The sequence below is a fragment of the Coffea arabica genome, chromosome 2c (assembly GCF_036785885.1).
Source record: "Coffea arabica cultivar ET-39 chromosome 2c, Coffea Arabica ET-39 HiFi, whole genome shotgun sequence".
In the NCBI taxonomy this organism is placed as follows: Eukaryota; Viridiplantae; Streptophyta; class Magnoliopsida; order Gentianales; family Rubiaceae; genus Coffea; species Coffea arabica.
In genome coordinates, this window is record NC_092312.1 from 21848778 (window position 1) to 21870694 (window position 21917).

At 34.6% G+C, this 21917-nt stretch overlaps 3 protein-coding genes across 5 annotated transcripts; 1 reads left to right on the forward strand and 2 right to left on the reverse strand.

The window, feature by feature from the left end:
* Nucleotides 1-243: 243 nt before the first annotated feature.
* On the reverse strand, nucleotides 244-6876 carry LOC113726799 (methionine aminopeptidase 1A). Of its 3 annotated transcripts, XR_003457630.2 has the most exons (18): nucleotides 6640-6876; nucleotides 6446-6532; nucleotides 6134-6184; nucleotides 5702-5881; nucleotides 5250-5325; nucleotides 4937-4984; nucleotides 4790-4834; nucleotides 4008-4107; nucleotides 3291-3342; nucleotides 3162-3203; nucleotides 2603-2664; nucleotides 2413-2511; nucleotides 1877-1950; nucleotides 1702-1771; nucleotides 1416-1481; nucleotides 1238-1326; nucleotides 1067-1133; nucleotides 363-701 (listed from the first exon to the last, which is right to left on the reverse strand). XR_003457630.2 is itself a non-coding variant. In XM_027250676.2 (17 exons), exons 2-17 carry the CDS (start codon nucleotides 6520-6522, stop codon nucleotides 624-626), a joined length of 1209 nt encoding a protein of 402 aa, XP_027106477.2. In that variant the 5' UTR covers nucleotides 6523-6532; nucleotides 6640-6820; the 3' UTR covers nucleotides 244-623. The 3 variants fall into 3 exon arrangements, 2 of the variants coding, with proteins under 2 accessions (XP_027106477.2, XP_071931398.1); XM_027250676.2 differs by lacking the exon at nucleotides 1067-1133 and having other exon boundaries at nucleotides 244-701; nucleotides 6640-6820; XM_072075297.1 differs by lacking the exons at nucleotides 1067-1133; nucleotides 2603-2664 and having other exon boundaries at nucleotides 3130-3203; nucleotides 6640-6783.
* Nucleotides 6877-9774: 2898 nt separating this feature from the next.
* LOC113724057 (pectinesterase-like) lies at nucleotides 9775-12053 on the reverse strand. The gene is made up of 3 exons (XM_027247001.2): nucleotides 11379-12053; nucleotides 10776-11105; nucleotides 9775-10574 (listed from the first exon to the last, which is right to left on the reverse strand). The coding sequence occupies exons 1-3, from the start codon at nucleotides 11917-11919 to the stop codon at nucleotides 9883-9885; spliced, it is 1563 nt and encodes a 520-aa protein (XP_027102802.1). The 5' UTR covers nucleotides 11920-12053; the 3' UTR covers nucleotides 9775-9882.
* Nucleotides 12054-15955: 3902 nt separating this feature from the next.
* Nucleotides 15956-17937, forward strand: LOC113724058 (pectinesterase 2-like). Its single transcript, XM_027247002.1, has 2 exons — nucleotides 15956-16814; nucleotides 17252-17937. The coding sequence occupies exons 1-2, from the start codon at nucleotides 15956-15958 to the stop codon at nucleotides 17935-17937; spliced, it is 1545 nt and encodes a 514-aa protein (XP_027102803.1).
* Nucleotides 17938-21917: the final 3980 nt, after the last annotated feature.

Genomic DNA, 21917 nt, shown 5'->3' on the forward strand with positions numbered 1-21917 from the left:
AAAAACTTTCATGCTGGTGCGTTAGGTAAGATTCTGAGACTGCAGTAGCGCGGATGGCAATTTGGCTGGCAGAGCCTTCTGTTGTGTTAGGTTTCGAAGGACAAGTTGATGCTCTTAATGTGATCTATATACTTCATCGGTCCTATTGCTGAACAAAATTAAGGGCTATATTGTATGGCTAGAGGTTAGCGAAGTGTAAATAACTGCACACAGGAGTAATGAGAGTGCATTATAACAACGTAATTATCGAATCAGCATCTTTGAGCTTTCTAAATCACATTATAAATCTACATGGACTGTATTATTAGCACACAGTCATTTAACTCCTAAGCAAACCAATATTAAAAGCGGACGCTAGCAGATTCTTAAGAAAAAGAGAACTTGGATCTTTGAGTGGCTTGTAGGTGCTTTCTACAGCCAGACACATTTCGAACTACAAACCTTCTTATCAAAATTTTCAATCCAATAGATTACAAATGCAAGTCAATTTGATAAAGTCGTGTAAAAAATCCAGCAAAAAGGTATGATATTCCCCCGAGAATGCGAAGCGGGTACCACTGGCTTCTTGTCAAAGCTCTAAAGCACAAAAATAGGTTGAGATTGATCTGGCTGGATGATATCGGTTATGAATGTATCCAGGGGAACACGTTGGGGGATGTTGGCAAGCGTGCTGTGAGAACTTCAACCCCCGTCTCTGTCACCTGCAAAATTGCACTTCATTATATTGTGCATCACTAGTTGAAATTATATTATCCCAAAAAAAAAAAAAAAGGTTAATCAGATGCACGACTTTTCGTTGCACTTGGCATACATCAGTTTCCAAGCAAAGAGACCATGCTAGAATGATAATCCTAGAAAACTAAGTTGTTCTGTTGCAGGGATGTTAGTAAACACCACAAATGCCTTGCAACTTTTGTAAACTTTGAAGACTTCTTAGCAGGTGAACCTTGGGTCTAGTCTATTGCCACTAAATTAACTTTAGCAGTGATTCACAGAGGTGGCAAGGTACTTAAGGAATACAGTCAAGGTGGAAATGCATTGAAATTATGGATGGAAGTAGCAATACATGCATGAGATATTGTCCCTCTTGAAGGAGTCTAAATTCTCATGTGGTGTACGAACTCATTGCATCACTAAAATGGACCAATTTCATCAGCTCCCAAGTATATGAAAGAATATCCAAAGACCAGTAGCAAACAAATCAGTGTTAATGTGTTCAACACTAACAGAATCTCACCAAAAGAGTGTGTTCAAACTGAGCACTGCATTTTCCATCTGCAGTAACAGCTGTCCATCCATCAGGCCACATCCGGTCACGCCAAACACCTGTCAGTGGGAAGTAGTTCAATATATAACATTGAGAAAACCTAAACCTATACATATCGGTTGTGATATCATGTGAATGAAACTAGTACCTGCATTGATCATTGGTTCTATAGTAAAGGTCTGGCCAGCCTTCATTATACCAACTGCTTTATTTCCTGCTCGGAGTTAAAGGGCAAAACCAGAGAAATGGGAATTCAACAGCAACGGCAATCAATCCTTTCTATCTTCTATAATTTATCTATTTAGTACCATTCAGATTCACTGTACCCAAAGACAGATTTCATGGAGAAGCCATATTTCAAACCTAAAACTGGGAACCAGAAAGTTTCAAGTGAAAAAGATTTCATAATGTCAAGCAGCTTTTCTCAAGGATACTAGCATAATGCGGAATATTTGGTGCACAATGGAATAGCTCTCCAATACCATGACCACAATAAGATTTGACCTGTTTTACATGCCAGAAATGTAAAAAATTTTAAAAAAAATGAAATTGAAGAAATATTTTAAATTCTTTAAGCAAGACGTGGGGAAAAAGGTACTAGCAGTTTACCACAGAGAAGCCTGACATCAAAGCGTGTCGATTGATGACCTCTCCAACTTCACGAAATCGTACCCCAGGCTTGACTAGAAGTAACAATACAAAGTAGTTTAAAAAAAAAAAATGATACTCACTGAATCTACAACTTTAACTTCCCAAGAAAGTTGGAATTTTGTAAGCGGCAGCATTCCAAAACTGAAAGTAATATCAGAACTTTGTGGACAGATGCAAATTGAAACATGCAAAACCGGGATGAAACAAAGCACATGCAATATTACTTCTAAATAAATCACAACTTTGTATCTCTCCTTTAAATTAACAATATTTTTCCAGATGGAAGAATTTTTTTTGCAAAGAAATGAGATGCATCAGAAAGGAAAGAGTACACGTCACAGATAGAAGGAAAAGAGGGAAAGAAACTGCATAATAAGGCTACTAGAAATGTCAAGTGATGGTAAAGTTCAGCGCTGATCTCTAAGAAACAGTTCTGGGGCTGTCAGGAGATGGAATACAACTTTGATGTACAAAGATCTCAAAGCAACACCCACCAATAGATATTGCCTTCTCCAAACACTCGTATGTACATTGCACGAGCCGCTGAGATGCTTCATCAACGTTGCCCACAAAGAATGTTTCATTGAGATCACCTGCATACTCAGCATAACAGACCAGTTAATCTTGTAAGTTTATAGTAATCAGATTAACACAACAAAAAAATCAATAGTACCAAGAGTTTACCATGGACCCCTTTATAGTACACAGTTACATCTACATTTACAATGTCGCCATCCTCTAATTTCCTGAGAAGATTAAGTATATAGCATAATGTATAGAGGCTCAATCCAACTTTCAGCGAGGCTTAGATATAAAATATAACAGATTGTTACTAGATCCTCCTTTCAGACTGTATTACATAATAAAAAGCAACATGATCCCAAATTATATATATATATATATATATATATATATATATATATATATATATATATATATATAAGCAAGCATGAAGCACCTCATAAAATGGAACATAAACTAAAGAAAGTAAGACAAAAATGCAGTGATCAGCAGCATTCTTTTACCTGCCTTCTGATATTGTGGAATGAACAGAAAAAAGAATTTCATATGAAAGACTAATTGTGCAGAGAGAACATAGTCAAACAATTTTAATCGATATGTTAAATTCAGAAGTCAGAAGACATGGTTAGGATCAGCAAAAGGACATCAAAAGAATGTACGATGTTTAACAGAAAAACAGAAGCGACTACCATGAATATGCTTGGTTTCAAGCAGGAGGTACCTTGCATCCGGAATTCCATGGCAGATTACCTCATTAACTGACCTGTGACCACAAGGCAGAAAAATGTCGAAAATGCAGGATGATAACAAGGAAACATGAATGTACCGTGCACAATGTGGAAGTACCTACGTGCAGCAAGATTTTGGGAAGAAATGATAGTTCAGAGGCGATGGGTATCCACCTGCAGTGGATAAAACTGAAAGTGTCATGAAGGTCACGGATAGTTGCCATGTGCAATATCATATGAAAGAACCAAGAATAAGAAACATAAAAATTGCTACAAGTCAAACAACAAGATAGGACCACCTGTGCAATAATAATTATAGTACCTAACAAGAAAAGAGAAAAGAGAGGGAGTGGTAACATCTAAGAAGGGGTAAGAATTTCAAGAAAATTTTACTATCATAAGAAGGATCTCAGACTATCTACATCACTGAGAAAACTAAAATGACTAATCCTAATGTACAATTTTAGACTTGTTTGCCTATCATATCAATAGTTTATCTAGATAACCACCAATCAAAAGAAACAGGTAAGTTTTCTAACAAGATGTCTGCCTTGCTCAAATGTGGTAGAAATACATGCCAGTGATCTAAATCCAAAAATTGGCTTGAAGCTAACAATGCAAAAATGTCTTCCAAACTAAAACAAGGCAGAGAAACAAGTTGGATTGTTCGCCAACACACATCTGGAAAAATAAGTAGCCCAGATGACAAATTTAGTGTACCGACAAATTCAAGTTCTCAATATAAAAATTCTTCTCAAAACACAAACATGAGTGTACAAAGGCACATGAGAGAGAAGGAAAAAGCAATAAATTTGAATAGCATCCTAAAGGAAAAACACCTGCAGAAACAGTAGCTTCATGAACCACCGCATCAATTTCATCAGTAGTTATGCCAGGTCGAATAACACGGGCAGCTGCATCCAAAACTTCTCTTGCAATCTGCGGGTCACAAACAATACTCATAACCAATTCAAAAAACTTGTGTGTTCAACTAGCATCTATAGTAAGGTTAACGTCAAATTTTATCTTTGTCATAAAAGACTGAAGTTCTTCCACAAGGATAAATACATAGAAAATAAGATAAGCAAAATATGAAAATTGCATGGAAGTCAAGATGAATCCCCCCCCTCCCAAAAAAAAAAAGTTTTTTCTCAGTCTCAATCAAGTGTAAGATAATTTACTTTTCTTCATCAGTTCCAGACTACCTTCTTCCTTGACCGAGATAACATAAAACATCATATTCATATTTCTCTCTCTAACTTCAGATAATGTTTTCCATGATCAATTCCTTGCTTTGTCCATTTTTTTGTTCTAAAGAGCCATTGTGCCTCTTGCTTTTTAAAAAAAAAAATTGAGGAATGGGATTTAAGAAGTGGAGAGGTGGAAGGGGGATCAGAACCCAGGACTTCTAAGTCGTGAAGCCTCAACCTCAGCCACTAGACCAAGGCCTCTTTGGCTTACTGTGCCTCTTGCTTCTTAATGCAGATTATTTATAAACAGAGACATAAATTCTGCGGCATGTACTTGGTTGATGTGATTCACAACTTATAACATAAAGATTGATATCTCAAACCACCAAATAGAACAATGTACCAAGTTAAACAAAAAGACAATTACTTACTCGACAAGTTTCTCGCATTCTCTCAATTTGGTCGGGAGTCTTGATCTTCAAATTACGTGTATTTGCAAAACATAAACAAAACTAAGTCACAACTCTCTCTTGTGCAGAAATTTGAGACTAAAATGTTTAGCTTCAATCAGAGGATACCTCAACAGTGTGCTGCAGGTCACTATTTGGCTCAACCTTTGGGATTCCCTGCCATGTTAAACATACGAAGTTAAGCAAACTCAAGAATTATAGCATGAAGTTCCAATGCAAAGTTAAAATTACAGTCCACGAGCCTAACTGAAATAAAGGATTACAATTTCCATATAACAACCAAGGAGATAAATTAGTAATGAAACCAACTGATCATTAAAATCACATTCATTCAAATAAAAAAACTCTGCAGAATTTCTGCTCTATACTTCAAAACCTATAAGACAAAAACAACATTTGAATGGGAAAGTGAAACACTCACATCACTTGCCCAATCAGGTTGTTCAACGTGAGCAGGAACTTCACGCTTTTTTGATATAGGATACGGCCTTAGTGTCCTGAGCCAAAACAGAAGAGATAATTCAAAAGAACATCCCCAATAAATCAAGGCATTGGCCATTTTGAGTCCCTAGTTAATCCATTGCTCTCATTCTAACACTTTTTCTTTACATGAAAGGATTACAATGTTCCTAAATTTTTGGCGAACCTGAATCTCAAGCAAAAATTACAATGACTTACGAGAGAAGTTGCTATCACAACATACTTAATTGCACTTGCATAAAACACGTAGAAAAGGAGAAATTTTTCCTCCAAGATCCCAACTCTTTATTCATTGGAAACAATTTATGGAACATTATCACTAGGAAAGGCAACTTCTTTAGCAAGAGGATGAGAAGAATTGGCCACACCAGGAGTCAAAATTGAGTAAAATACCCTGTCCAATCAAAGTTTGGCATTTTCAGTGTACGAGCCTGTCCTTTCTTCAAGCAATAAAGCCAACTGCTTGCAGGAGAGGTAGCATCTTGCTCATTGCCAGGTGAAAGTTCCAATAATTTCGCTTTCAAGTGAATTGATTTATGAGAACCCCAGGATGCCTTGAAACAGTCCTGTGTGCTAGTAACAAATGCATCTCCGTCAAGGTAAAATATAAGCCATGCCAAAATATTAAATGTTTGAATACATTCAGGCATACATACATGTTTCAGCGGCTCTTTTATTGTCAAATTTATAAAACTAAAGAGTAGCTGTTTTCAGAAGTCTTCCTTCCATTTTTTTTTGTTTCAGCTCTATCTTTGCTAATTGACTCTTTCAGGAAGTTAAAACCCAGAAGCATGAATATACAATTCACAGGTCAGAATTACAAACCAGAAAGCAGCACCTTCACGGGGAAGCTTCAGCTCTACACATTTGGGGCACCTGCAAGGGAAAATCCCACTGCTTATTATATATGAACCAGCAAGACAATCATCAATTTAGTGTAATATACACATGGCCCATATAAGATTACTTCAGTAAGGAAAAAAGAAAACGCATGAGTTTCTTCACCTTTTCACCATTTTTAAACAAAAATGCTTTTACAGCGATGTGAATCATTGTACAACTTTGAATTTGTACCGCAGAATGAGTAATGATTAGTGTAAACAATTTAAGAAAGTATATAGGATAAAGATCACTAACTGAAGATGAGCTGGTTTGCCACATTTAGCACAGCACAAGGCTGCAGTTTCAACAGCATCTGCTCCTCCACCCGCCATAAAAAAAAATCTGATTTTTCACAAATTATCAATCAGATTTTTGAATATTTTTCAAAAATTTTATATGGGTTCGAAAAAGATTGCATCTTTTTCGGTTGTTGCACATGAATAACTGACCTGGAATCTGGGTTCTGATCGTTTCCAGTAGGAAGATTTAGGAATTTAACGGAGCGAGGGTTGAGCTAGGGTTTTGAGCTCCGTTTTGAAGTTTGTAGAAAAAGGAAATTTAGTAGCAGAATAGCAACAAAACGAAAGAGAAAAGAAAAGTAGTTGAACAGGGCCTCTCTTTTCTTTTTCTAATTCGGGTGTGGAAATTTTTACCATATACATATTAGGATTACTTTCAATAAGGCCCGCCTCAAAGAATGGCCTCTTACTCCATTGTTTTAGGAGAATTTTCGCTTGTTGGACCCTCGTGGGAAAATACCGGTTTTCATCCCTAAACTTTGGGCACAAGACACATTTCGTCCCTCATCTTTTGGGCATGACACATTTGGTGTCTGAATTAATAATTTTTGACCTAATGTCATCCTCAGACAGCAATTTAACCAACCTTTAACGGACCGTTAAGTAAATGTGGCTAATCGAAGCAAAATTAGGTGGAAAATGACGTTGTTTTCACTTCCTCTGCAAATTTCCAAGACTAAGCTCCTATTGCAAATTTCTCTGAGAGTAAACCCCCTCTTCCAATTATAAATATATAATTATAATTATATAATACATATAAATATTACTTGTATTAATATTTTATATAATTATAATGTATATTAGATATTAAATTTAATCATTATATAACCTTATATTCATAATAATAAATATAATTATAATTATATAATTTATTGATATTATATACACATATATATTATAAGGGATAATTACATAAACCTCCCCTAAATTAGCTTATGGAAAAATGGAAAAATGGATAATTTATGGAGAAAAGCCATAAAGAGCTGGTGTTTTATTAGAGAACTGGTTTATTTTTATTTTATCCGATAAATAAATTTGTTTATGAAAAAATGGGTACTCTGTTCTTATAATAGAGGAAAGCCATAAAGAGCTGAAGTTTTATTGGAAAACGAGTTTATTTTTATTTTATTCGATAAATAAATTTATTTATGAAAAAATGGGTACTGTGTTTTTATAATGGAGGAAAGCCCTAAAGCGCTAGTCTTTTATGGAAAAGCGATACTTTACAGAAAGTGACCGCGATTTGGTTTATGAAATTATCCAAAAAAACAATTTAGAATGAATTTGTTTATTTAATTAAATAATTATTATATATATTTATATAATGCATAATATAATTATACTAATATATTTTATGAGTATAAAGTATATTATATATTAATTATAATTTTTAGTATATATTAGTATATTTATCATAATAAATATAAATATAATTATATAATATATTATTACTATAGACACATATATATTAAAATATATGCATATATAATATACATTTATAAATATATATAAATATATTATTAGGGTATATACCCTAATAACTATAATATATTTAGGGTAATAACTATAATAACTATACCCTAATAACTATAATATATTTATATATATTTATAAATGTATATTATATGTGCATATATTTATAATATATATGTGTATATAGTAATAATATATTATATAATTATAATTATATTTATTATTATAAATATACTAATATATACTAAAAATTATAATTAATATATAATATACTTTATAATCATATAATATATTAGTATAATTAAAATTTATATATATAATATAGTTATAATTATATATTTTATAATAATATTAGTATAATTATATAATGCATTATATAAATATATATATATAATAATTATTTAATTAAATAAACAAATTCATTCAATTTTTTTTGGATAATTTCATAAACCAAATCGCGGTCACTTTCTGTAAAGTATCACTTTTCCATAAAAGACTAGTTCTTTAGGGTTTTCCTCCATTATAAGAGCAGAGTACCCATTTTTCCATAAATAAATTTATTTATCGAATAAAATAAAAATAAACTCATTTTCCAATAAAACTTCAGCTCTTTATGGCTTTCCTCTATTATAAGAACAGAGTACCCATTTTTTCATAAACAAATTTATTTATCGGATAAAATAAAAATAAACTAGTTCTCCAATAAAACACCAACTCTTTATGGCTTTTCTCCATAAATTATCCATTTTCCCATTTTTCCATAAGCTAATTTAGGGGACGTTTCTGAAATTATCCCTTATAATATATATGTGTATGTAATATTAATAAATTAGATAATTATAATTATATTTATTATTATGAATATAAGTTTATATAATGATTAGATTTAATATCTAATATACATTATAATTATATAAAATATTAGTATAAGTAATATTTATATGTATTATATAATTATAATTATATATTTATAATTGGAAGAGAGGGTTTACTCTCAGAGAAATTTGCAGTAGGAGCTTAGTCTTGGAAATTTGCAGAGGAAGTTGTTGAATTGAAAGAAAAAGGGAAAGTGAAGACAACGTCATTTTTCACCTGATTTTGCTTCAGATAGCCACATTTACTTAACGGTCCGTTAAAGGTTGGCTAAATTGCCGTTTGAGGATGACATTTGATCAAAAATTGTTAATTCAGACACCAAATGTGTCATGCCCAAAAGATGAGGGACGAAATGTATCTTGTGCCCAAAGTTTGGGGATGAAAACCGGTATTTTCCCGACCCTCGCTGTATGAAATTATTATTTCATCCTAATTTTGTCCCTCTTGTTCAAAATATTAGGACATTTGATAGCTTATCTTATATGAAAAGAAAAAAAAAAAAGAGACTAAAGCGCATTTCCCCCCTCCTTTCTGGTTAATGGGCTGCAAAAGGAGGGAAAGAAACAACTAACATGAAAGAGCGGAGGATTTTATAGGTGAACAAACCTCATTGTTATTAACATTCTATTCTTACTAATATGCTACTTCCAATTAGTAAGGATGCTTTTGCGAAACAATTAAACAGTCAAAATGTCACACCTGAATCATAATATCGAAACAAATTATTGCATTTATTAGATTGACGTCTCAATTCTCGTGCAAAGATGATCGCCTGCCTGCCTCGTTTACAGATTGTGATTCTTGAAGCACTAATAAGGGGCAGTTTTCACTTTTGTTTTTCCACGATTCATTGATTCGTTATATAGTACTCAGTTAGGTGAAATGAAAACTGCAGGAAGGAGAGATTTTAGCTCCGTTGAGGATTTTGATTTTTAGGCTAATGAAATCCAATTAAACTAGCCACATTCCGAGTGGAATATAAAGTTCTAACTGCCAAAATACAAGTTAAACAAGAAGGAGGCATATTGTCAAAGCTCTCAAACTTCAAACATCAAGCGAAGATGGTACTCCGGTGGCAGAAAGCCACAGGTCCCCCTGGATGAAATTTCTTACAGAAAACCAACTAGCCTCTCGGGGATCGTACATTGGATGAAATCCAGGCCATTTCACCCTGTTTGCAGTTGAAGCTCCACGTCCTGTGTTCATATACTCCCCATAATACAGTGTTGAAAGAGCAAAATTTCCCGCCCATTCGCTCCATCCTCGTGGATGAACTAAGCCACCCAAGTCTGTCTTAAGAAATACGGTTCTTGAATATTGCTTCCACGGCCGACCAAGGTAACTATTGAACCTCCCCGTAAAGGGGCTGAATTCAGAGGATGGTGCAACTCGACAGTTTATTATTGAAATCCCCGTATACTGATCTGGGTGATCCCTCCCTTGTGCAGTTATCATGTTAGACTGGTCATCCATTGGCCTACGCACGAAAATGTCGCAATTTTGGAAGACTGCTGATGCATCACCAAAGATGAAGTCGATGGTCCCATGTATCTGGCAATCGCGATAGAATTGTCTTAGCGAATGAACCAAGAGGGTGTCTTGGTAACCTTTGAAACTGCAGCGATAGAAGACCGAGAGGTCTGAGCCTACCCTAAGTGCCACGGCCTGCATTTTTTGAGGTCCTGCTGTGTTCTCAAACGTTATGTCTCTTGCCCAAAAGCCGTTTCCAGAAATACCTACGTGCAGAAAGGGTGATCATTCAATATTTGTGAAGCTGACATACAACTATGTCAGGCATTTTACGTATTATTCTTAATGGAAAATAAAACATCTTTAGCTGGATCAGCTTTTAATTTATCTGGCAAATTCAGAATCTGGTTAGTAAAGTCTTCATGGGAATAGTGAACTTTAAGAAGAATACTAGATTTCAAGCTTACCAAAGGTAGCAGAGCTCAAGGTACTTGCACCATCAACGACATTTTGATTGCCAGTGACAATTGTTTTGTCGATACCATCCCCAACAAACATGACATTCTCCAAATTTCTCGGGATCTCCACCTTCTCATGGTATAACCCCGATTTCACGTATACTACTGCTCTTCCTGGCCTATTATGTCCCATTCTGCCAAGAGCAGCCACTGCCTCCTTTATAGTCTCAAAGTTTCCTGATCCATCCTGCGCAACTACAATATCAGCCTTCGACGTTGCTGGACTCCATGATGCTAATAGCCCCCAATATTGATCAGTGCCTTGTTTTCTTGGAATCCCTGAATAAAAAATTAGTTAGCAAAAGGATTATAGCGAGCATCCCCTGCTTAGTGTAACTTTTAACGAAAGGAGCGATATTTCCACTCAGAAACAGTAAATATTTCACCAATACATTTTGTAGGGGGAGTTCGTACGTTACTTTTTTAAGCGATCATGCCCTGTTTGTTAGGCAATTTTACATGAATATAGACACTCACTAACCATTCTGCCTAGACATGTACTAGACGGATAAGTTGCACAAAAGGCCTAATTACTCTGAGAAGCTAGCTTACCATGCGTTAGTGGCCTTCCAAAATTGCCTTGTAGCTTTACCGAAGCCAAAGCTGCGTGAAGCAACAGAGTTAAGTTTTGTGCTGCCTGAGTATCAAAAGACAAACCCTTCTCCTCCAAGCCATCCAAACAACTTCTGTGGCTAGCCAAGGCCGCACTCAACCAGGTGACTGCATCAGCTTGGCTGTAATTCTTGCTAGACAATTCTAACCATGCAAGCAATGGCTCAGACTCCTCATAAAGCTTCAAGCAATCAGCAATAGCAATATCACCAAATCTTGAGCCATGATCCAAGTGATCATGATATCTTCTCAAGCTTTGAGCCCAGTTAACGGCTTGTAAAATGCCAAACCTGGCCGCTCGGACCGCCTCAAGTTCTTGCTCGCAGGAGATATAGCTGGGTACTGCAAAGACAATGAAAAGGAAGATCGCAAACCCTGAAGTCATTTTGAACAAGCAGACGGCGGTGAAGTTTGGAGCTGTTGGTTTCCCACCATACAAGGCACTTTGGAGAATTCTTAGACATAAGCGGTGCCGCAGCATGGGTCACTGAGATGGAATATTTTTCTGATTCGTCCTCCTGAGTGAAACTTATTTTTGTGTCATAGTAACCGTTAATCATTTAGAGGTGCATAAATAGGCCTACTACTAGCTGCCAATGTAGGTTGATACAGTCTGATTCTCCTACTCCTCATGACAACTAAATGTATTGCACAATCTATATATGGCACTCATGGTCATGTATATGTTAGTTCAGAGTTATTTCGTATACATTGTTTCCTTTGCGCTTTGTTTTTCTGTTTTAAATTTTGGTAAGAATTCTTAATATTTCTGCAAGGATTATACTTTTCTCAGGCTTCTTGGCTTAAGTACCCTTTTCTATATTTTCCATTTTCTTTTTTTGAGGAAATTGGGATTAATGTCTTTCAAGGAGTTATTTAAGATGATTAATTGACCAACCTTTTTTTCCATTTGGGTGATTACAATTTACATGCGTTACTTAACCGATTACTGGAGGATATTAGTAAAATGAGTTAAAGATTTTTAGTAAGGGAGAAATAAAACCAAATTATCAAATAACTAGTGAGAAATCAAACTAGCATTAAACAAAAAAAAACAAAAACAAAAAAACCAAATCCATTGACGTTTATCGAAAAAAAAAGTTGGATGATTATATATAGCCGTTGGCTCCTTATGGATTAGATGTTTTTAAAAAACTTTATTGTAGCATTCTATTTAAAAAATTTTCTGTCATAAATTGTCCGTTTGAATTGTGTGTTTTTGGGATGTTTTTAAAATTTATAATTTTCTTAGGGTTTTTTTTAAAGAATTTGTTAAACATTACTTACCACAACCATCCACCACCCTTCCCCTCTTCCTTTCTCTACCACTGCTGCCTCCCTCTTCTTCCTCTTTTTCCTCTTTCTCCCCTCTCCTCCCTTCCTTGAGGAAGGAAAGAGGAGAAAGGGGATGGCAGTGGTGGAGGAGGGAATACAGGAGGGGGCGGTGGTGTGTGATGAGTGGTGAACTAGTGGGTGGGAAAAAAAAGGGTTAGATTTATTTTATTTTGTTTATGTGTATTTGAGATTGTATGTATTTAAAGTGTTATTAGGATATTTTTAAAGTGTTTTATTGTAGGTTCCAACGATAAAAACTAGTTTGTGTCAATCCAAGTAGAACGGTGTGTGAAAGATACTCTAACTTTAAGGCTCCATTTGAGGTTGCAGTGATTTTGGTAAAAAAAACACTTTTAGGTGTTAAAAGTAATTTTAAAGTGTTTAGTGAACATCATTCCATAAAATTAGGAAAAAAAACTTTGAGTGTTAAAAGCACTTTTAGCAAAAACTCAAATTTGATGCTTTTAGACTAACTTTTGTGATTTAAAAAAAAATGTCAAATTTAATCATTTTATTCTATATTATGAATCAAATACAGAGATAAACACTTGTGAGGCAAGCCCAGGGATTGTTGTGAGGCCCAAGCAGGTGACATCTCTCAGAAAAGTCAAGATCCACAGATTGGTGCCCTTGGGCTTTGTTGTCAAACTTATTGTACAGTAGCCTAAGGACACTTTTGGGTCTTTAGCTAAGGACGGAGTTGCATTTTGGGACTTGGGTTTTAAATGTGCTATCATCCGAGTTCTGTGCTTAGTTTGGGAGCTTTAGGATAGAAAAGAAAAGATAACAAATGTTATGACAGGAAAGGAAAAGAAGAGGAAAGAAAGGAAGAGAGCTTCATGTTGTTTGAAGGTTTAGAAAAGAAATGAAATGATTTGGAAGATGCATGCCAATAAATTTTTTTTCGGGGGCAGTCTAGGGCAAAATTATTATTTAAAAAAAAATTTATCCAGCTTCTGCCACCTTTCCTTAGCTTTCCGCCCATATTTGAGCGGAAAACTTCCTTCAATGGTAGTTACAAAACTCTCCTTCCAAATCAGTTGGTTTCTCTCCTTTACCATACTTGTTAAAAATCTCCCAAGCAACATAAACCTTTCTCTTTTTCTTACTTTCCTTTCTTTTATGCTCAAATCTCGACTCCCAAATGAGCTGTTGGTGTCAGTTTTCTAGCTTAAAGATTTTTTAAGTCAATTTATGTTATATCCATTTTTCTTCTTATAAGTACAATCATTTTGTTTTATCATAATTACTTTTTCGTTCTACATTTTTCTCTAATTTTTTTTAGTAGAAAAATGGTAGAATTTAAGAAGCGGTGAAGGAGAAGGGCGAAAATTTCTAAATTTAGCCACTGAATTAATTCTTCTGCAGATTGATAAAGTAGTTTACACTATTAAGATCAATATATGTTAAAAATCTATTGGATTTGAGTCTGAATCGAATTATATATATATATATATATGCAAGATCCATATTTGATCCTTATGCTTGAGCAAATTTGCATCGAATTTGAGCAATCAAAATTAGGAAAACCCTTGTATAGGTTAAAGTTATAAACCATGTGGTCCATTGAAGCCTACACAAGTGTTTGCATCAAAATTATGCATGTATCCGCATCAAAAAAAAATCATGCATGTATCCGGATCCTGATAAGGTTGCACATATGCCTGGAAAAAGAAGCTAACACCTAACCTAAGACAGCCTTATCCGTTTCTTGGATTGCGGGGAGGTCTGAGGCGCAACTGGTATTGTGTACACTAAAGAAAGGACAGTAGCTAGGGTACACAAGTTGTTGTTCGGGAAATTGCATCCACATTACAGTTTGAGAAAAAAAAGTCTTCCGTAATGCTGTGCGATTAGTAATGAAAAAATGAATTTAGTTGCCATCATTAGAAAGAATGGGTCAGCAAGAATCTTTGCACAGTTGTGCGTGAGTTAGTCAAGTCCTAGGATCCAGCATGCAAATCGTAAACCAATTTCCACCTATAACCTGCCCTGAATCTTACAAAATCTAACAAGGAAAAAGACCCGAGAACAAAAAAAATAAAAATTCATTGACTTCAATTTTTTGGTCAAGTGACAAATTTAACGGATGCTCAGTGAACACAGTAATATATTTTGTTATGTAATTTGTACATTCGCATTTATTATACTCCGGCATTTAAATACTCTCTCAAATTATTATTATTATTTCAAAAAAAAAAAAAGGTGCAAATACGAAAGTCGGTGGGCTTCATTGAAGTAATCATTCATCATTGTCCATTGTGGATAAATAAACAATGTACCGGCCCAAGCTGCCTCTAGCTTGCGCATCCTAATTAGGGGTGGCTTAGAAAAATTTCGTCCAGCTATGTATCAGAATTTCTCGTTTTTCTAATTTTTTATTTTTTAGGCGTCATTAAGTCGGTGGTGACTATTGAGAATACATATCGATTTTTTTTTTTTTAATTTCTCAAAACTAATCATAGGTTGATTGTTCATGTGTGTATAAATTTATATTTTTTTTGGTGACTATTGAGAATATATTACCACACAACACGTTTGGTTGACTTGTTTAAATTTTTCCTCCTCAATTATCAAGTCAACTAACTTATATACTGCAGTTGCTACTCTTGATCATAACTAGTGAATTCCCGGAACAACTAAACAGATCACATTGCTTAGAAGTGCAGTCGGGTCTATTTTGATAATTTAATTCATCGCTTAAATTTAATAGATTTAAATATTAATATGTTCAATTTCGTTTGATAATAAAAAATAGAACATCTGAATTAATTAAGTAACGTTGAATTTCTTGGGTGAAACATGATCCTAAAAATAAGTGATAATCTGTTCACTTATTATTTAATGTGATATAAACTCAAATGTATCAAATTTGAGACCTAATTATTTTATAACTTAATGGATTCAAATTTTTATTTTATCAAACGCGCCCTAAGTCTTTAGCCGAACATTTGGTCTATTATTTGAGAGATACAGATAAGCATTTTCCCACATAAACCTAAAATGTAATTGGCCCTTGTGGTCTACGTACGCTTCTATATAAGCTAGCTAACCAAGTTAATCCCGCTATGTACACCAGGCAATCTACTCTCTCAGCCCAAAAAAAAAAATAAAAAAATTAGACATTGTTCTTTGTGCTCGACTTGATCAATTTATCCGCAATCTTTATCGACAATTAAGCAATGGGATTCTCCATTGTAATGCTCCTATTACTGTTCTTTGCTTTTCCGGCTATTTCTAGCTATTCTCTGCCTACAATTAAATCCTGGTGTGCCCAAACTCCTTACCCACAGCCTTGTGAGTACTACTTAACTAAAAACCCAAAATACGGCATTCCAATCAAAGGCAAGTCGGATTTTCTTAAGCTGTCCTTGCAACTTGCTTTGGACCATTCCACGCAGTCCAAAACAAACGCCATTTCATTAGGCTCAAAATGCCGTAATGAACGTGAAAAGGCTGCATGGAGCGACTGTGTAACCCTTTACGAGGACATCCCATTGAAACTCAACAAAACTGTCGATCCAAGCGGCAAATTCACCTCGGAGGACGTCCAGACATGGCTAAGCGCAGCTTCGACCAATCTCGAGACATGCAAACAAGGATTTGTTGACCTAGGAGCCTCCGACAATGCGATGCCCTCGTTGTACGATGGTGTACTAGGTAATCTCATTAGCAACGCTTTGGCAACGAACAAAGGGTATTACGGCGGTGCAGGCAACAAAGATGGATTCCCCGGTTGGGTATCGCCCGGTGATCGTAAGCTCTTGCAATCGTCCGCACAGGCTGCTCAAGCAAATATTGTGGTGGCACAGGATGGCTCAGGAAACTACAGAACTGTGAACGATGCTGTCGCGGCAGCATCGAAGAGAAGTGGAAATGGAAGGTTCGTGATTTACGTGAAGGCAGGTACGTACTCGGAGACGGTTTCGATTGGATCGAAGAACATCATGTTGGTGGGAGATGGAATAGGGAAGACAATAATCACAGGAAGGAAGAGTGTTGGAGGAGGGGGCTCTACCACTTATAGCTCGGCAACGGTTGGTAAGTGATTCGAACCCATTATAGGGAACTCAAATTTCTTTCGTCATAAGCCAAATTTGTGGAACAAAAAGTTGAACCAACCAATAAATAAATAATTAACACTAGCTACTAATATATGAAAAATGTTTAGTTTGGAACTTAGTTAATTTATACCTAAAGAGGAATTGCAACAGCAATCTCAGATTTGAATATTCGAGACTGCTCAAAGCTTGAAAAGCTTGCCTGCCTAAGCGTGAATTTTTTTAACATTTGGGACCTTTCAGGACTATAGTACAGTTTATGGCTACAACTAGTCATATCTCTGCCTCAAAAATTATTGACTGCGCATATTTTATTCTGTATACAGAATTAATCTCAGACATCGAAAAGGTTTGTTAATTGCAAGTTTGAATATCATTTTATTTTATTTTGTTTTATTTTTGGATTTCAATTTTCAGGAATTACTGGAGATGGCTTTCTTGCTCGTGGCATCACGTTCCGGAACACGGCTGGAGCTAAAAGTCAACAGGCAGTGGCTTTTCGGTCTGCCTCGGATCTCTCAGCATATTATCAATGCAGTTTTGAAGGGTATCAAGACACTCTCTATGTATTCAGTCAAAGACAATTTTACAGCGAATGTGACATCTATGGAACAGTAGACTTCATATTTGGAAATGCAGCAGTCGTGTTCCAAAACTGTAGCCTGTTTGCACGAAACACTCCTACCCATACCAACACCTTAACCGCCCAAGGTAGAACTGATCCTAACCAGAACACTGGAATATCCATCTACAACTGCAAGGTTACTGCAGATTCTGACTTGAAACCAGTTCAGAGCTCAGTCAAGACATATCTTGGAAGACCGTGGAAGCAATATTCAAGAACCGTGTTCATGAAGACGTTTCTTGATAGCTTAATTGCTCCGGCTGGTTGGTTGCCTTGGAGTGGGAGTTTTGCTCTGACCACGCTTTACTACGGAGAGTACATGAATACAGGTCCTGGTTCATCGACAGCTAACAGGGTTAAATGGCCTGGTTATCACGTCATGAGTACTGCTGATGCATCTAAGTTCACCGTCAGAAACTTCATCTCTGGCAATTCTTGGATTCCTGCCACTAACGTGCCCTTTACCTCGAACCTTTAATTTTATCTTCAGTTTTCATCTCAATAATTTTTCAGTATAAGTATTTGTATTTATCATTTAAATAACCAATTTGCATACTTTTCTATAATTATTTGTATTTAAAACTAATATTTTAAATAGACCAATCACTCTTATTATTTTGCAGACCGCAATCATTTGGGCTACATCCCCTTAGGATAGAAATAAAGACTAACCAGAGTCACTAAAATAAATCTACTGCTAAGCGGGGTTACAATTCCACATTACATCTAACTATGAAAGCAACTGCGATCCCTCACGGGCACCAACTACTAAACCAGCTGTTATAGAAGTATCTAATACCAGTTTAACTAAGACACCTTAATAAATAAAATTAGGAATAATTTCAAAAACCACCCTGAGGTATCTGAATATTTCACTGGCCTCCCTCCTGGTTTCAAAAATTACACTAACCTCTCCTAAGATTAATTATCTTGTAATATTTAGACCTAATAGATAATTTAAAAGTAATATTCGGAAAGAAAAAATAATATGATTTCATCATTACCCATCATCTATTACATTATTTAATTATTTTAATACCAACCCAGACATTAAAGGAAAATACTAAAATTTGTTGTTTATCATTAGATTACATGTAGTATAAAAAAAAATAGTATATCATGTTATATTTTTTGCTTAATAAAAGATCCAAATTACTCTTTAATTATATACCCATTGTAAAACATGATCAACAACAAATAAGCAAAAAATTTTACATCCAAAATATTATAGCAAACAAGCTTTAACATCGTAAATATTATTGTCAATATATTGAGATTAGTTGTTGAGAATTTTATTGTATTAAAATTCATTATTTGTAATATTTTGGTTACAAATTTTTTCGATTATTTGTTGTTGATCGTGTTTGACTATAAATTTGTAACTGAAAAGAGTAATTTAAATTTTGCATTAAATAAAATATATAGAAGGGTATACTATTTTTTATGTCATATGTGATTTAATTCCTGATGATAAATAGCTAATTCTAATATTTTCTTTAATGTTTAGGAATGTATTAGATTAATTAAACAATTTAGTAGATGAGGGGTAATAGTGGAATCATATTATTTTCTCTCTCCTAATATCACTTTTTAATTATTAGTTCAACCTAAATGTTATAAGATAATAAACCTAAAGGGAGGGTAGTGTAATTTTTAAAATCTGGAGAGAGGCCAATGAAATATTCACAAACCTCAGGGGAGGTTTTTGAAATTATCCCATAAAATTATGAATTGGCTTGATTTAATACTACTGTTAACTCTTCTTACGATAGATAATTTCTCCATGGGGTAATTGCACTTTGCTCCCTGAATTTGGGGACCACTTGCACTTTGCCCCTGGTACAAACAGTAGACCTTTGTTATATATCTCCGTTTCATAAATTAGATAAAAGGATGAAACAGCCCTTCAATTGAGTTTTCTTTGTTTAAAATGCCACGCCTGTGCCGCAATTTCTTTGTTAAAACATCATTCCTTAAAATTCACATATTCCCTTTTAAGCAAATCCCGTAGTCACTCGCAATCCAAATGTCTCATCCTAACAGATGCATCGCTGACTATAATCCCTCTGATGTAGAAACTCGGTTCTACACAGGTCAAGAATTTAGAGAACAATTGGTGCCAATTAATTCTGGAAAAATTGTGATTGTGTTTTAATTGGCTCCAATTATTTGTAAAATTTGTTGCTGAATAATGGTAAGTACAAATTATAAATCCCTTTCATACATCTGTTTCAAGTTGATAGCTTCGTCTATAAAAAATTCCGTAATGGACCTAGCTAATAATTAGTGATACAAATAACCATATTGGAAGTGTCAAATCCATTTGCCTTTGGCCTCAGACCAAGTTGTTCAGGTTAGCCACGCATTTAGTTTTATTTAGTTCAATGACAAAGACGTACTGATAGAGAGAGTGAGAGAGAGAGGAAGGCAAAATACATTCTATGTACAATCTATATATAATGTCTAATGGCAATTGATTAAGATACAAGTGATCCAGTCGATGTGTAATCATTTACATACTTGGTGAAATGGAAGATTACACGGATCCAAAAAGAAGATCCAAAAAGAAACTTATTGAATGAGTTGCACGTCTCGTTCACCATGCTGTCTCCAACAAAGGCTAATTCAACAGTATCCATCTAACCAAAGAAATTCTTTACTTGACACTGAAGTCTCAAAGAAGACAAAATATTATCCTTTTTGGTAAGTAAGAATGAGTTTGTTGTCCTGTACGTAATTTCAGACACATTTTGGCACTAAAATTTGAGTATTTTCAGACACATTTCTTTCAAGTTCACGAGGGTCTAAATTTGTGAAAAGTGGAAGGGTTCTGGCCCATAAGTTTTATAGCATCAACCTATTCATGAGGGTATGAGTTTGTGAAAAGTGGAAGGATCCTGGCCTCTAAATGTTATAGCAACAACCTAACAAAAATTGACTAATTGCAGCAAGAAAACAGTAATTGACAAGAAAAGGCTCCTAACAAAAATTGACTAATAGTAGCAAGAAAACAGTAATTGACAAGAAAAGGTTCCTAAACAGAATGGTCAGAGTTCATCGGAGTTGATGAATATTTTACATTTCTACCGAGTTATACTATAACCAAAAAAATAAAAGAAAGAGAAATGTTCTATTAAAATTTCAGTGAATAATTTCCAAATTGGATAAATCGTTCGACTTTCCACTAACTTGATGGTGAGATGCTTGGTTTAGCCCCTTTGTCTAGTAAACTCTTTTACTTCAAATTTGTATTTCTTTCAATCAATTGAGGGACACTTGCTTTTGCAACGAAGCAACGAAGTTTCTGTTTGCATTTTCTTGCTGTCAAGTACCTTGGCCTTCTTTTTCTCTCTTCTCACCTCCCTCGTGAATTTGTGGCCAATAATTAGCTTTTTGAAATTTAAAGAGTAAAATACACTTTACTTTCCTATGGTTTAGTAATATTTCACATAATTCTTATGTGATTTTAAAAACTATATATAACCCCTTCATTGTTTGAACTAAAATGTCAAAATGACGAAAATGATCCTCTGCAACGGATCCCATGGAAATGTCGATACTATCCTTGTTTAAAAATTAAAATGGTTGAAATGATCAAAATATATAAACATGATATGTATTATACTTTAATCCCTTATGATTTTATTTTTACCACATAATTCCCTTATAGCTTTTAAAATATACACATAACCCCCTTATAGTTAATGACTAATTTTTAACTTTATATAGAGATACTTTTAATATTTTAGTTGACTCGATTATAGAATGCAAATTATATCATTCTGATACTTTAGTTCAAATCATGAAGGGGATATTTATAACTTTTAAAATCGCAAGAAGATTATGTGGAAAAGTGCTAAACCACAATCAGACAAAACGTAATTTTTCCAAATTTAAATTAGAGATGTCAATCATGCAATTTTGAAGTCCTTGGTTTGACTTTTAAATCCTCCTCTTTCTCGATTCTCCTTGTTGTCACCCATATTATTTTCCTTCTTCACTATTCTATTTGCCTCGTTTGTCTTCTTTTTCTCTCTTCTTATCTCCCTCATGAATTTGTGGCCCATAATTACCTTTTTGAAATTTAAATTAGGGATATTTAAATTAGGACTTAGTCAAGTGACTTTGAGGTCCTTGGTTCAACTCTTAAATCCTCCCCTTTCTCTCATTTTCTTGTAAAGTTTGGAGTTTCCTTCGGCAAAAAATGTGAAAAGAAAATTCTGTTGAATGTAAGCATTCACAAGAAATGTACAAAAAAAAAAAAATTTCATGGAAGCATCAAAGATGTATAAATTCTAATTGAGGGCGCAAACGCTCACCTATTTGTACGTTTTGTGACATTGTTTGTACATTAAATGTAAGGTTCAGTACAAATTGCAAAGTCATAACTAATATATAGAAGAGTTAAAGTACTCCACTGATCACTTGTTCGTCACAAATCAGCTCGTGTGAAAGTCC

What these genes read in the sequence shown, in the direction of transcription:
- LOC113726799 (XM_027250676.2), bottom strand. Translation starts at nt 6,522, where the DNA reads ATGGCGGGTGGAGGAGCAGATGCTGTTGAAACTGCAGCCTTGTGCTGT. An exon ending in TGATGTCAGGCTTCTCTGTG is followed by an intron (nt 1,772 to 1,876) that starts GTAAACTGCTAG and finishes CATGTAAAACAG; the next exon opens with GTCAAATCTTATTGTGGTCA. An exon ending in AGTTTGAACACACTCTTTTG is followed by an intron (nt 702 to 1,237) that starts GTGAGATTCTGT and finishes GCAATTTTGCAG; the next exon opens with GTGACAGAGACGGGGGTTGA.
- LOC113724057 (XM_027247001.2), bottom strand. Translation starts at nt 11,919, where the DNA reads ATGCTGCGGCACCGCTTATGTCTAAGAATTCTCCAAAGTGCCTTGTAT. An exon ending in TGGAAGGCCACTAACGCATG is followed by an intron (nt 11,106 to 11,378) that starts GTAAGCTAGCTT and finishes TTTTTTATTCAG; the next exon opens with GGATTCCAAGAAAACAAGGC. An exon ending in CTTGAGCTCTGCTACCTTTG is followed by an intron (nt 10,575 to 10,775) that starts GTAAGCTTGAAA and finishes TTCTGCACGTAG; the next exon opens with GTATTTCTGGAAACGGCTTT.
- LOC113724058 (XM_027247002.1), top strand. Translation starts at nt 15,956, where the DNA reads ATGGGATTCTCCATTGTAATGCTCCTATTACTGTTCTTTGCTTTTCCG. An exon ending in TTATAGCTCGGCAACGGTTG is followed by an intron (nt 16,815 to 17,251) that starts GTAAGTGATTCG and finishes TTCAATTTTCAG; the next exon opens with GAATTACTGGAGATGGCTTT.